General features: G+C 41.9%; 1 protein-coding gene across 7 annotated transcripts in view; it reads right to left on the reverse strand.

Moving 5' to 3' along the window:
* Positions 1–2,215: 2,215 nt before the first annotated feature.
* Positions 2,216–14,744, reverse strand: part of JADE3 (jade family PHD finger 3) — a 66,883-nt gene continuing 54,354 nt past the window's right edge. For all 7 annotated transcript variants that reach the window (XM_074814974.1, XM_074814973.1, XM_074814971.1 and 4 more), the window contains 4 exons: positions 11,608–11,724; positions 10,667–11,140; positions 7,162–7,279; positions 2,216–5,641 (listed from right to left, as the gene is read on the reverse strand). In XM_074814974.1, the coding sequence (XP_074671075.1) occupies positions 4,749–5,641; positions 7,162–7,279; positions 10,667–11,140; positions 11,608–11,724 (1,602 nt within the window). In that variant the 3' untranslated portion in view covers positions 2,216–4,748. The remainder of the gene's footprint in view (positions 5,642–7,161; positions 7,280–10,666; positions 11,141–11,607; positions 11,725–14,744) is intronic.

A 14,744-nucleotide genomic window follows, 5' to 3' on the forward strand; every position in this document is an offset into this window, starting at 1 on the left:
TGCTATTTTCAAACAACTTATCGAACTGATAGGTAACATTTTGTTTCAGAAAGCTGTGCAGTCACTTTAATCCACTTCTGTCACATCGCTCCAGAAGAGTCCAGATGCGCTGACTTGGTTAGGAGCGGAGCCCAGGAGCAGTTATCCCAGGATGGTCTCTGCAAGAGGGAGTATGTTGCAGAATTGCATCCCAGGAGGGGCAAAAGCCTGTTCAGCCATGAAGCTGGTGTAAAGGAAGATTCAGAAGCAGCAGTAGCCAGGCATCTCTCATGAAACCAGAACTCAGAAGTCTGAGTCTTCACTTCTTCCTAAAGAAGCTGCACCGAGGCACTTCATTGTTTTCCATCTCTGCCCTTCCCTGGTGTTTTTCCCTTGCATGCCAAGCTGCCAAGTTGTGCAAGCAGCTTCCCTTTGCTCATTAATTCACATCAAAAGCATATTTTCCCAATAGATGTGTCAATTCCCTGCAGTGCTAAACCTTCAGGAGTACTGGGATCATCAAAATTCCCAACAATCAAAATGACTGGTTTCACTGGATTATCTTTGCAGCTCACAGAGGCAAGCTTTGAGCACTTGGTAACACTCAGTCCCTCCCAGGTACCAGATACACATCACGTGCCTGCAGTACGGCCTGTACGCCTGGGCCTAGTCATCAGCGAGGTACCACATCAAAATCAAGTTAACGTTTCAGGCTTATTTTTAATTGTTAAATGTTTGTAATTCCTCCTTCTGTGGTTTGGGATTCATGGCGCAAAGAAAACATTCTATCAATGACATAAGGCATGTGACAGCTGAGAAACATTTCTCTTTGGACAAAGGCATAAATGCAGAAATGATGGTGCTGGGAATCACCGCGCAGCCCCTATTAGTGCCTGTGAGAGCCTGGCCCAGCTGCCGTCAACAAGTAACCACACCTACTTTATTTGTACAGACTCTGCAAACCAACAGCAGCTGTTTCCAAAATAATGGAGATACCAATTTCCTTCCTTGGTCCTGTCTTTCCCACATCCCAGCCACAAGGAGACTACTTTCAAAGGGAATGGGAGGCTGCTAGTCAGAAAGTCACAAAAAGGAAGTCTGTTGCTGGAATCCGTTGCAAGAACAACTTTAGGGAAGGAGAAATCCTGGTCCTGAGAAACAGCTGACAATCCAACACCTACTGCTTCTTCCCAGTGCTGATTTTTCTTCTCTTCTCTATGCACCTTTACTGCCTTTTTCCTTTTTGTTTTCTCCTGTTTTCTTCCCAGCCGAGGGACTTGCTGCTCCATTTCACCCAGCCCACCTCCAGGTCTGCTGCCAGCCTGCCTGGGGCCACCTGCTCGGCCACTCCTGCCTGTACCTGTGCCCGGCCACAAGCACACTGGCCGCTCAGCTAACAACTCGCTCTGCCGCTGCCTGACCCGCCGCAGGCAGGACAGTCACTGCTGCCTCCAACATGTGGATTGCAAATCCTCCATCCCTCCTGAGCACTGCCAGCTACCGAGCAGATTGGAGCAGGAGGGACGCCATCGGATCAGAGAAAGGGGGATGCTATTAGATGGGTTGTGCTGCTATATTTGCTCCTTTCTCTCCATCTTCCTCCTCGTTTTTGCCTTCTTGCCCGCTCTGGCACAGGGAGCAGCTCCTCTCTGCCAGCAAGGTGTATCACAGCACCGGCCTGTGGGAGCAGGGGGAACTACAGCAACCGGTCATGCAAAACTGGCACCAAACATCAACCCGGGAACTTGCTCGCACTGATTCGTCCTTTGCACACATACAGAGCAATAGCTGGCCGTTAAGTATTCATTTGTGCATGTGCGTGAGCGTACGAGGAGAGGGACGAGACAGAAGGTCTGGCTATAGCTCTTCCTCTGTAACTTAATTTGTCTGACCAGGGAAAAACAGTCGTACTACGGCACAGTCATACTACAGCATAAGCAAATATATTAAAAAGTGAGGTCAGGGCAGCAAATGGTCTGTTACATTTGCTCAGCTAGGCAGAAACAAAAGTCAGGCTTGGACTATTTGCTATACACAGCAAATTAGTGTTCAGTGACTCTCTTTTTGGGAAGCCGAAGGGGAAAGGTTTTCCTTGACACTTCAACTTGTTAAAGTATTGCCAACTCTGCAGAAATAATTTACTCCTGATGGACACAGTACTGCTGTTAGACTGATGAGTTTAACAACCTGCCAGACACAGAGGGTAAAGCCCTGAATAAATCACAACAAATGAAAATACTGTTAGCAGTTTCATAATTTAATGAAAAAGTACTTGTAAAAAGGGGACATCTGAAAAAGACCGAGTCCATCTTGGAAAATTGAATATATATATATATTTATATATATAAAACAAAATGCAAAAACACAAAAAAAAATTTGACAAATAAGGTTAAGAGGTAATACTTCAAACAGTTAGCCACCGAACACACAATAAAAACTAGCAAATGCACTTTGGGGACAATACTTGAGAACTACATGACCAAGGGCTCCTTCATATATCTATTAAAATCATGTAAAAATTAGCAAAACCATTGCCCAGACTGGAAACAACTGAATTAATAACCCCAGAAGAGCAGAAACACTGAGTTTTGCTGAAGCACCATTTTCCCTCCCTTCTGCCATAGGCTTCTGGCCACAAAATAACATGAACGCTTTGCTGACCTCCCAGATAAGTGTTCCCAATACAAGCTTCATAAAATTTCATGACCAGCGAGAGAGGATTACTAATAAATATCGAAGGAGAACTAAGAGAATCAGAACTGGAATACAAATGAACAGACATTTGTTTACTTATTCTGAATGACCCATGGCTTAGAACACAAAGCATTTCCCGTTAAAATAAAATATGTGGAAACCTAAAATGCTACTGCATATTTACACCAAAAGAAATAATTTTGAAGATACAGCTCTAGAAAGATCAATTACACAAATATACATAAAATCAAGAAGTGAAAAAAAAAAAATAATTAAGATGCATGAAGCAAACAGAGCAGAATTGCCAGGTATACCTTTTTTTATTTCACTACTGAAAAGTCCTCCAGCCCCTGACCTGCTAGTCCTATTGCAACTAGGGAGATTTCAAAGTTTAAAACAAATCAAAAACTGTCGTTGCCATTTCCCAAGCTAAAAGCAATAAATTAAGATTATGAAGAAAAACAGGCGTTGGTTTGGATTCTGCATAGTCATCTTCACACTGGGTGGAGAACACCTTTTGTTTCTGGACAAAATATCTCAACAGACAGGAGCCGTATGACGTGCCCCATACAAACTATGGCTCGTTTCAGCCAGTGATAGGGGGACAGAGGATGTTGCGCATTTATGAAATGTACAGCATTTCAGAGAAAAACAGTGCAGTTACTTTGTTGATCAACACAACACCATCTGGAAAACAAGAAGTTTGTTTGCATTCAAACAAAAAACCCCTGTCAATTGATTCCCTTCCCTTCTCGCTTCCTCAGTACTGGCTGAAATTTAATCACTACTTAACAATTGCTAATTTTAAAGGACATACAAAAAAGTGTTAGTTTGGGAAACAGCAACTGATCCAGAGGTTGAAAAACAGTTTAATAAAATAATAGATTTTCGGCTATTGAAAAAACCATACTCCAAACGATGACTGGCTAAAATTTTACAAACCTAGATGCCAGAAGTAAGGCTCCTACGCCTGCATTCAGGCAACCAAGGCTGAAAATTTGTGCGTGCATAAAAAGTTCAGACAAAATTATTTCCAATTCAGCTCATTTTAAAAATACCAGGTACTAACACCTCTGGACACAAAATCTCAGTTTTAAGAGGAATCCAGCATCACCAGTGATTGCCTAAATTTAAGTGTCAAATAGCATTTTTCTTTGAAGTAGTACATCTAACTTTTGTAAACACTATCCACAAAATTAGCCATCTGTACTTGTTAGCTGGGTAAAATATTTACAAGTGCATCCCACAACAAGCAACTATGTACAGAGATTAAAAAAACTGAAGTACTAGAAGTTGTATATTTACAAAATAAGCAAATTATTGTGAAAAGAAACACAACCTTCAGCAAGAGCAGGGAATGGGGGCACGTCTAGAGGTCAGTGAGTTTGGCAACGCCAGCAATGCCTGCTTCCACCCTCCGCAAGGGGCCTGCAAACGCCACTGCAGTTCAAAGCCTCCTGCAGAAGAGGATCGTCACTTAGTAGTCACTTCGGGCCTGATCCAGCAGAGCACACCGGCATGTGCTGGGAGATCTGAGCACAAACATTCCTGGGGGGAAACCATCAGGACTTTTCACATGCTTAACTTCCTAACACATCCACAAGTGCATTGCTGGATCAAATCCATACTGCAGGTGCCGTAAAAACGCAGTTTCAGTGTCTCCGTTTGCAGTCTCTTGCAACACGTTAGAGGGATGCAAGGACTTCTATATAACACCTGTCCACCACCCCAAGACGGACATAACATGAACACGTTGCCTCACACAAACTGGCAAGGGGGAAGCAGTTTCCTGAATTTACACAAAGGTTAACCGCTCCATGCTCTCCCAGATGTTACCCTCTAATAAACCACATCGATTTTCACATGACTTTGCAATAACGGAGTTAACCTTGCGGAGACTGCAAGCCAATTCACAGTTGAACAAAACTACTCTGATTTCTCTTCCCTCTCCCCATCCCCTACTGCAACTCTTCCTAACGTAGGTCCTGGACTATTTTCTGGAACCTTCTGATGCTGAGCTTTGCACTGGTACACTGGAATACATGAAGGCTGAGTTACCCCGTGGGGGCTTCTAATCACCTTTGTACCGAACTGTGAGAAATCATATTCTTTTTGTTTCTATTGTGACAATCTCTTCCAAAGTCCTTACTTGGGCTTTCTCTCTCTGAGCTACTTCGTCTTAACCTCACTTGCTCTTTGTTTTCATCACTTTCTGCTTCAGAGTCACTCAGCTCTAAGTCAGGACAGTACCCGTCGTTGTCCTGGTATGGAGCCCCTTCAAGTGTCTGCTTGCTCCACAAGCGATCTTTTGTTGCAAGTCTTCTCGCTGGCTTTTCACAGCACCGGAGATCTTCCGTGGTCCTCACCAGACTGTTGGTAGCCTCTTTAAAGGACCGGCTAAAATGTTCTATGGTGGATTTTCTGAAACTGCTCTGGCTGGCCAAGTGAGCCGTGAGCATGGACTCTTGTTCGTAGGGCGTCTGGCTGGAGCTGTCTCTCTGGCTCACGTCTCCAGCCCTGCCCATCAGACCGTTGGACTTGGCCGCCAGCCTCGAGTTCTCCTGCTGCACCCGCCCATTCCCAATGGAAGACTGTCCGTGCAAAGCTGCCTGGAGCGCTAGGGGCTTCCCGGATGGCTGGCCCCGGTAAAACTCCGGCATCTGCGTGGGGCCAGAATCCTTCGCCTCGCTCCGAGGCTTGCCGATCCCTGCCAGCAACCCGTTACTTCTGCTGTCGTGCTGATACCTGGAGTAAGATTTTGCTTTAATTTCAAATGATTCCTTTGACATCGGCACGCTCCGTTTGCTGTAAACAGTGCTGTTATTGTCAGGAGAAAGCGGTCTGTTGCCAGGCTTCAGCGAGTTATTTTTGCAATCTCCTAGTGCTGATTTGGGCATTTTTAACTTCAGGGTGATCCTGGGAGGTGGGTAGAACAGTGTGTTCTCTAGTGCACTTGTCAGGGTATGGCCTACAGGCGAAAGAGACAAGAAGGCAGAAGAAAAAGAGGCTTTTTTAAAAGAAGGTAATCGTTCTGTTATCTGTAGCAAGTTTTATAGTGCATTAGAAGGTCATTCAACAGTAAGAAGCATTTGCAAACAATTAGTGTGAAATTATTTTAGGACATTAAAGAGAAGTTGGGATAATGAAAACTGTTCCAAATTATCCACCATTTCGGAATTTAGGTAAGTATTTTAGCATTTCCATTAAAAACAACAATGTGCCCTTTTCACAGAGCTTTAAGGCAGTGAATTGAACCAGTTTTGAGATACGACTGAAGTAGTTCCAACAAAGCTATAAAAAAGGTTCATATGCAGTTTTGGATGGAGAAAAAACAATGCTTCAAACTGAGTTTCAATTTGGACTTAGTTCAACTCTCTGCTTTGTATTATAAAATTCGCTATGCTTTAAAAGTCTTTTCACCCCAATATATTAGTCGTCATGATATTATATGCATACAGCACCACTGCAAAGTAGCTATCAAGCTATTCTAATAAGCATTAAAAAAGCACTTGTGTTTGTAAAGACATAAAATAAATTTAGTAGACATTTCTAATAAAATGCATTTACACAAAACCGAAGTCCTTTAGAGTACTGCTGCTTCCACAAAGTACTAGTCTGATCTAAAACAGTTTAAAAAAACCACCTCGTCAGTACTAATGAAAACTATCCACGTTTCAGGGGTAGAGAAAAAAACCCCACAGACTTCACTCTAAATTGATCATTAAAAACATAGTATGTATCTTGAAAGAATAGAGGGATCTTAATTTCACATTGAAGAAATAGCTGCCTTCCCTATTAAAAAAAAAAAGTAATTGCACTGCAATGTATACTCTTCCTCTTTCCAAATGTTGTGTTCCTTATTTCAAAATGGTTGCTATAAAAATGAAGGGCAGAGTGGGTTTTGGTACATCAGCGTTCCTAACCAGTTACTGTTCACTATTAAAAACCAGAGCGCTTAAACTCTTCTAGAAGGAAGGAGAGTAACTGCAGATGGCAAGCTAAGAAATGCTTCTTTGCCCTGTTCATCAAGCATGCAAGGCAACATGAGAACAGCAGCGATTCCTATCAGTCACTCTTCTCTTTTGCCTGAAGGAACCAACTACTGACAAGCAAGCAAAAAACCTCAGCTGGAGAACCAAGCAGCAGCGCAGAGCTTGCTGTGGGGAAACAGTACCGTAAACCAGCAGCCCAAGGAAGCAAAAACCTAGAGATCACTACCAGCTCGTTTCGGCTACATGGATGCCATAGTGATTGATATGTAATAGGCATATACCAGAAACAGCCATAAAAGACAGACATATCCAATTAAATATTTTAAGAGATTAAAGAGTTCTGTGTGTGTTGCTACTTTCGTTGACTGTGTACTTGAAGAAAGTTTTTAAAGGCAGATTTGCAGTGTTAAAAACACTAAGCAGGAACATAAAGAGAACACATTTTTTATTTTAAATACAGACAAAATTTGTAAATATTTTACATTTATGTGATTACCTGCAGCAATTTCCTGATTAATGAGCTGGACTTGCAAATTGAAGACCTGTTCATGTACTTTACTGTGAGACAACTTCAGTTTCTCTCTCCTGCTTACCATGTAGCAGAGATTTCTTACCTGCGGAAAAACAACAGAAGACTTAATAGACAACAGGAAAATAAATCCTGACATAGTTAAACAAAGTGCATCAACAACAGAATTGAAACAACACTATGTGCAAAATCCCTTGGCAAAGTTTTTGTGAATATTACTGAACGTATGTAACTATGACTTAAAAAAAGTATCATGGATTTTTTTAAATTGCCAATTTAATGAATCCCTTGAATATATTCTGCAAGACAGCAGAATATCTTTTCATCTGTAAGGACAGTGAATGAACACAAAATTCCAGTCAAAAGGCAAGTAAGTAATTTCTAAGACTTGCTCGTCTGTAAGTCTGCTTCCACTATATACAATGCCAGGCATGTTACTTCCCACCATACTGGATTATCCCAGAATTTCCCTGCAAAATGTTTCATAGAATGATTTTTAACAGCTAAACTATGTTTGTTTCTGCTAAAATTATTGCAGCATTACAAAGTAATACTTTTTACAAAGCTACCCAAGAGAGCCGGCCTGTTTGGACCACAACTAACATGCAGATCACCTCTACAAGAACACTCTGGCTTCTTGTAAAATGTACACGTTTAACCATTTCTTTTCCAACTCCATTGCATTGACTCATGAAGTTCAACAAGGCCAAGTGCAAGGTCCTGCACATGGGTCAGGGTAATCCCCAGAATCAATACGGGCTGGAGGGATGAATGGATTGAGAGCAGCCCTGCAGAGAAGGACTTAGGGGTAACTGGTGGATGAAAAACTGGACATGACCCAGCAATGTGCACTTGCAGCCCAGAAAGCCAACTGTATCCTGGGATGCATCAAGAGGAGTGTGGCCAGCAGGTAAAGGGAGGTGATTCTCCCCCTATACTGCAATCTGGTGAGACCCCACCTGGAGAACTGTGCCCAGCTGTGGGGGCCCCAGCCTAAGGACATGGACCTGCTTGAGTGTGTTCAGAGGAGGGCCACAAAGATAGACAGAGTGCTGGAACCTCTCTCCTCTGAAGAAAGGCTGAGAGTGTTGGGTTTATTCAGCCTGGAGAAAGCTCTGGGGAGACCTTACTGCAGCCTTTTTTTATATGAAAGGGCATTATAAGAAAGACAGGGAAAGATAAGGGCCTGTAGTGACAGGACAAGGGGCAACAGTTTTAAACTGAAGGGAGGTAGGTTTAGATTGGGCATAAGGAAGACAGTTTTTACAGTCAGGATGGTGAGACACTGGAACAGGTTTCCCAGAGAAGCTGTGGATGTCCTCTCCTTGGAAGTGTCAAGGTGAGGTCAGGCACAGCTTTGAGCAACCTGATCTCATGAAAGATGTCCTTGCCCATGGCCAGAGGGTTGGATTAGATGATCTTTAAAGATCCCTTACAGCCCAAACAATCCCGTGATTCAGTTCCACATAATTTTCCTTTCACTACTTGTTTGAATTAATAGCAACATTTCCACCTAATGTAATGAGAACAGGAAGAGACACTGCAAGTTCTTGATAAACACTTAAAAGAGCTTCCAGAACACAGAAACAGTGTAGGGTCTGGTTGAAAGATATTTGCCAAACATACTTCCTCCGGCACTCAACTCCATCTGTTCAGAACTGGAATCTCTCTCCAGAAAGGAAATTCCAAGATTCCCAAATTTATATTCATTCCAAGATATAACTGAATAGAACGTCTTGTGGCAGGAGAAGTTCAGAGACTTTGAGACAGATGTTTCAAACTATGAATTACCTCCACTCAGAATAAGTACATCAATTTCAAGAAAATTTGATGCAAACCAACCACTCAAAAAGCTTGAAATAGTCTCTTGAAAGAAAAAAACACCCCAAAATCCCAACCCTCCATTTGAAGCATGTTATGGGTTTTTAAAGTTTTTTTGAAATAAGGATCCACAATATCCAAAGTAGTCCTAGAAAAGGAGACCCAAAATTGATTATGACTAGATTCAAGACAACAGTTACACTAACAAGTGCAAATCTTGGCTTCAACACTCATCTCCTTGTATTTTCATGTTCCTCTCTCCCCAATATAGTTTTCCCTTTGTTTACAACACTATTGACTCTCTTCTACTTTTCCTATTTCTCTCCAATGTCTCTGAATCACATTTAGCACATCTACTTTCTTTTGTTACCTTTTTTACATTCACTACCTATCCCTAAGCTCTTGAAAACTGCAGGTGATCACTAGCCAACAGGCCAACCTAATGGGCAGCCTGAGTGGTAACAAGCCTGGCTTCCTCCTCCATCAGCTGCCACAAAAAGGCACTCTGTATGCCTTCCTAATAAATTCCTGCTCTGAATTTTGCTGATGGATTCCATCTTTTCAGACTACCAGCTAGCTGGCAATCTGGTAGGAGCCCAGGTAGCTACTGATAAAAAGATAGTTTTCTCTTCCTCGTTCTCAGTAAAGCCACAAGCAGTGGTAGACTCAGTGGGTAATTTTCAGATCAGTAACCAACCGTAGCACCTAAGGCAGCTACGTGCAGTGAAAGCACCCAGGTCAAGAGAGTGACAAGTGATTCAGCCTGCCCGCTACCTGGGACTAGCTGACACCAGCACACTTCCAGGGAAGAGAGGTGAGTAAGACTCCTGAATCAGATGTCACAGGAAGTAGTCTGAGTACAGGCCAGAATTCTTCTTGTCTGTGTGTGGAGCCAAAAAGTCACTGTGGAAGTTAACCATCTAGGACTTCACCTACTTACCTTCAAACCATGAGGGTGAGAAGCTCTGCTTTAATATGTTTTTAGGATTCTACAAAAGCTTAATGCACACTCACCAAAGAATACTTACTGCTTTACCTAGGCAGACTGATTTTTCCAAACCCAGAATTGGCTAATAGTTACTGTTCTATTATAACCATAACAAAACACCTTTTTAATTACAAACCAAGAGTCCCTCCATCCCAAGACAGAAGGTGAAAGATAAGAATTTGTTAAGCCTGCCCCATTCCTTTCCTGTTTGCAGTTACTTTTGTTTAATGAAAGTATTTTTTTTTGTTATTGAATCTGTACCACTAGCAATTACTACAGATGGATCAAATAAATTTACTCAATTATTTTAAACATTTACTCAATTGAAGTTGAAATCAAAGAGTCAATTTGCAAATATGTCCACTGTGCATGGAAACATGCATCTTAAAATACACAAAGGAATAACCTCTAAGCAAGTCAGGAAGCACTCCTTTCACACTGGATCTCCCACTGGACTGAGAAGGGACAGTTCCTGAAAGTCTCTGCAGCAGGCAGTGCAGCAAATCAAAAGACTGGAGTTGAAGACCTCACTTTTTTTTTTTTTTAAAATTATTATTTTTTAAATCATCTCCCTGTGCTTACCCCATTCCCATTTTCATCCACAAACAAAGACCATGCTCACCTGCAAATAGTTTTTCAAAACTTTACCAGTTAAATTCTTACCCTCTCTAGGTCCTGCCTCAAATGCATAAACATCCTCATGCGAGTATGAATGCTATCTTCTTTTGGCTGCACCAAGCCATTTTCTTCATCCTCCTTGGGAGGAAACAATGGTTTGTTAAAGTTACTTTTTCGCTTTAATTTCCAGTAATTGTAGATGAAATCTACAGCAAGTTTAGGAAGGCCCAGTTCTGCTGCAACATCCTCCACTTTAACTAGTGAATAAAACTCTTCTTCCAGCTCTCGGAGTTTTTGGGCTCGCAAACTGGTCTTCTCGCTCTCTGTTTGCTTCTGGTCTGACACGCTCTTGGGGTGCTCATCAACATCAGGCAGCGAATTCTGTTTGTTCTTGCTGTGCTTTAGACAATATGACTTGAACTTGACCTCATCCCCATCATCCAGGATAGTCTTCATCTCTAAACTATGCTCAAAGGCACAGGTGACATGAAAGGCAGTGATGCAGCTTTTCACGGAGCACTATAGCCAAAATAAAACAAAAATCCTCAATCACCAACAGTAGGAACAAACCAGAGAAAAGGACAGAATTATCTTAATTACATGAAAGTCCATCCCTACAAAAACATATTTCCTAAGCACTCTCAAAAATATCTGTTGATCTCTCTGAAGTTGGTATCACCCGATTTAGTATTTTCTTGTTTGTGAACAGTGTTCAACGGAAGGACCTTTCTATCCATCTCTGACCCACACAGCAGCAGTCCTTACACATCTCAGCCTTATTCAGAAGGCGGCAACTCAGACCAACTCCTCAATCTCTGTGCTAGTGAACTAATTTGACAGCAAACAGCTATGAAGAAGCAGGCATCGATCCAACCTTCATCTGCATTGTAAAGTATCTCCGAACACGAGAAGAACAAAATGCAAAACTGGTATTGCCCCTCTCACATAGGCTCACCACACAGAGTCACCACAGGACAAGTACATACCTGAATGCAAGCACCGGTTTTCAGTTTGCATAAACTACACACTAGAGCCCATCGACTTGGTGGAATGTGAGACACCTTTGTGATCGGCTCCATCCTTTCTGGGCAAGCAATACTAACCTGTAAACAAAAAAAAAAAAAAAGCATGGAAGGCAGTTGCCAACACAATAAAAACAAGCTCTCCATTAATACCAGAAGAAGAAATATGACGACGCATTTATCTCACTGTGAGATCTCTATGTGTTCATACTTCTCAGCAAGGGATCCTAGAAGATCCCACATGAAAATAATAATGTGGAATACTACTAGTTTAACCTGGTGGCTAAAAGTTGCAATTCTTCAAAACACTTGAGGGATCTACAGCATGCCTTGTCAAGAACCAGTTGAGAAACTGCAGTAAATAATGCTTATTTCCTTTCCCCTTTTTTTTTTTTTTTATATTTCCTGTGTGGCTTTAAAAGGTCTAACTTAAAAAGTACCAAAATACAAGCTACTCAGAACAAAATAGGAACACCTATACTTACCTGAAAAGTTCCTTCTTTAAGATCCACAGATCTGCTACACTAGATACTGCTACCAGCTCACAATTTGGGGCAGACCAGATCTATCAGTCAGCAGCCAGGGAAAGCCTCACTTCTCAGCTCTGCCCTTCCACTGAGCGCTCCCAATGCAAGAGACGATTCTAATACACTTTCCTAGCTACAGATGGACTGTCCTCCATAATTTGGACACCAAACCAGACATAAATTATCTCTGTAGGCATCCCTGAACCACTCCTGACAGACAGGATTTATCCAAGGGTAGAAAACAAAAAGTTGGCGAGTTCTGAATGATGAACGTGCAGAACTGGGCCAGTATGAGAATGGCACATGGCAAAAGATTTCAGCGAGATGACTGTTCTGTCCCAAGAATGCCAGTCTCCAAAAGCTTGGATTTTGATGCTTACACAGCACTTTTTGAATTTAGCAGTTGTATGCTTTGGAGGGCTACCTGCCTGAAGCAGATATGCAATGTTGATTCTAGCTAGGAAGATCTCCACACTTTCCATGAACAATTCACCTGAACAGAGCAGACCTGTATTTCGTGGTGGGATAGGGGCCTCTTCTCATAGGGGTCAGATCTAAGAATTCAAAGAAGGGAGGTTCCTAGGTCATGCTCTGTGAGGCCAAAATAAAGCTGATTTCTCAAGAAAGGAATTAAGGCTGAGATTTGAGCAGCAATTTTTTTTTTTTTTTCTAGAAAACTTCAAGAGCTTTATACTACAGTAATTTTCATAGATTAACTCCATAATAAGACTTTCCTAGGGAAATCCAGGTTCTATGAATTAGTTTAACATGTCATAATTAAACCATTGACTTTACAAGAGCCAGTAGACTAAGCTGAATGTCCTAGTTTCCCTTTGGAGGTACATCAACAATCACTTGATGCACTTACTCATTTTAAAGACTGCTTAATCACTGAGGAGGAAAGGCTTTGCTTCAGTAGACCTACTCTGAGAGGTACACTTACCCAAAGATAGCAGCACTACATTCATCAAGTCTGGGAGTCATGGCTGCTGTGCTCAAACTGAGTATTTTTGCTATTCTCTCCTTATCATTGCATTGCTCTAAGGATCATTTAAGTAGGTGGAAAAGACATCTTTGCAAGAGATTATTTGGTTCATCATTTCCACATTTAAAAAAAGTTGATCAGTAGTTCATGAATTAATGACATAAATTGACTCAAATAAGATTTATATTTGTTATAGTACTTCACCCTCTGATCCCCCAACTGCAAGCCACATCATCTGGAACGTACTGAGGTCAACCTGCGGCATGGTATTTCTAGAAGTGTCCATTAGGAAGATAGTGAGATGCTTCAGAGAGGGTCCAGATTTTACCAGACAAGAAGAACAGGCAGGCAATATGTGATACCCTTATCAAGTAGAGATGACAATCAATTTAATCTGTTGTGGCCTTCCTATAACTTGGTAGGAAAGCAACAAAGCTGTCCCTGAAACACTTGAATGGTTCCACAGAATCATGTCCAGCACTCCTTAAACATCATCAAATGTAGCTTTTTTGCTTCCAAAATGAAAGAGTCTTTCATCAACCTAACTTGACCTTGCTCAAAACAGAGCTGGTTACAAGTTGCATAGGTATTTCTGAAACAGTATTGTATAAAGATTGAATGCAATTCTTGTCCCAGTTACCACTACACTAAGCAGCAAGAATTCCTTTAGGAATTAAGGGACTCTAACAACTTGTCAGGTTTTCCTTTCAAAAAGAATCTTCAGTGAATTTTTCTGGAGACTGAGTAACACTAGCTTTCCACCAGGCTTCCCAGCAGAAGCTGGGAACTGACACAGACCTTCTCCCTGTCCCTCTCTGCCCTGTTTAGTGCCCTCCCTTCTCCTTCCCCTGAGGGGACTCATAAGGTCAGGGAACATTTATGTTGGAAATACTGTTCATTCAGCTTGTAATGCTGCCTGTTTATATTACCCCACTTTGTAAAAGCACAAAGAGGCACTTACAGAGTCAGGTGTAATTTATTTATCCTGGCCTCATGCTGCCTGCATGTTTCTGATATTCAAAGAGAGGAGTCAAGGCAAAGTCTGTTTGAACTTCGCTGCTCACAAGGGATCCAGAGAGCAGAGAGGCCAGCCTTTTCATTCCCCAAAACCTCCCATCCCAAAGCAGAAATTATCCATCTGCAGTAACATGTAGCTGTTTTGTTATTTCTTCACCTTGTATCAGGTTAAATTTCGACTGCTACACTCTGAAAAAGTTTTAGGAGTGGGAGAGAATGAAGACAGTGGGTTATTGAAGCCTCTTCTCTGCCACTGTTACACACAAACTGCCATCTCGATTGTTGCCCTGCTGTCTTCTGCTAACCTGCCATTGCAGCTGCAGCAGTGCAATGATCTGCATCAGTGGCTGGGAAGGGCAGCCCAGCAGCTGGAGCATGGCCACTCACAACACCAGCTAAGGATAGTCAATTTTATACCCTTCCAGTTGTAGGAAGGAAAAATAACTTTCTGCTTCAGCTGACACCACACTGACTGTAATGGGTTATCTAAGGCAGAGAAAGACCTTGAATCTCAAAACACTTGGTATAAGTTTTCTGGTCTCAGTGTTTATTCTTTTTTATTTTTTTTAAAA

This window comes from Strix aluco, chromosome 2 (assembly GCF_031877795.1).
Source record: "Strix aluco isolate bStrAlu1 chromosome 2, bStrAlu1.hap1, whole genome shotgun sequence".
Classification (NCBI taxonomy): Eukaryota; Metazoa; Chordata; class Aves; order Strigiformes; family Strigidae; genus Strix; species Strix aluco.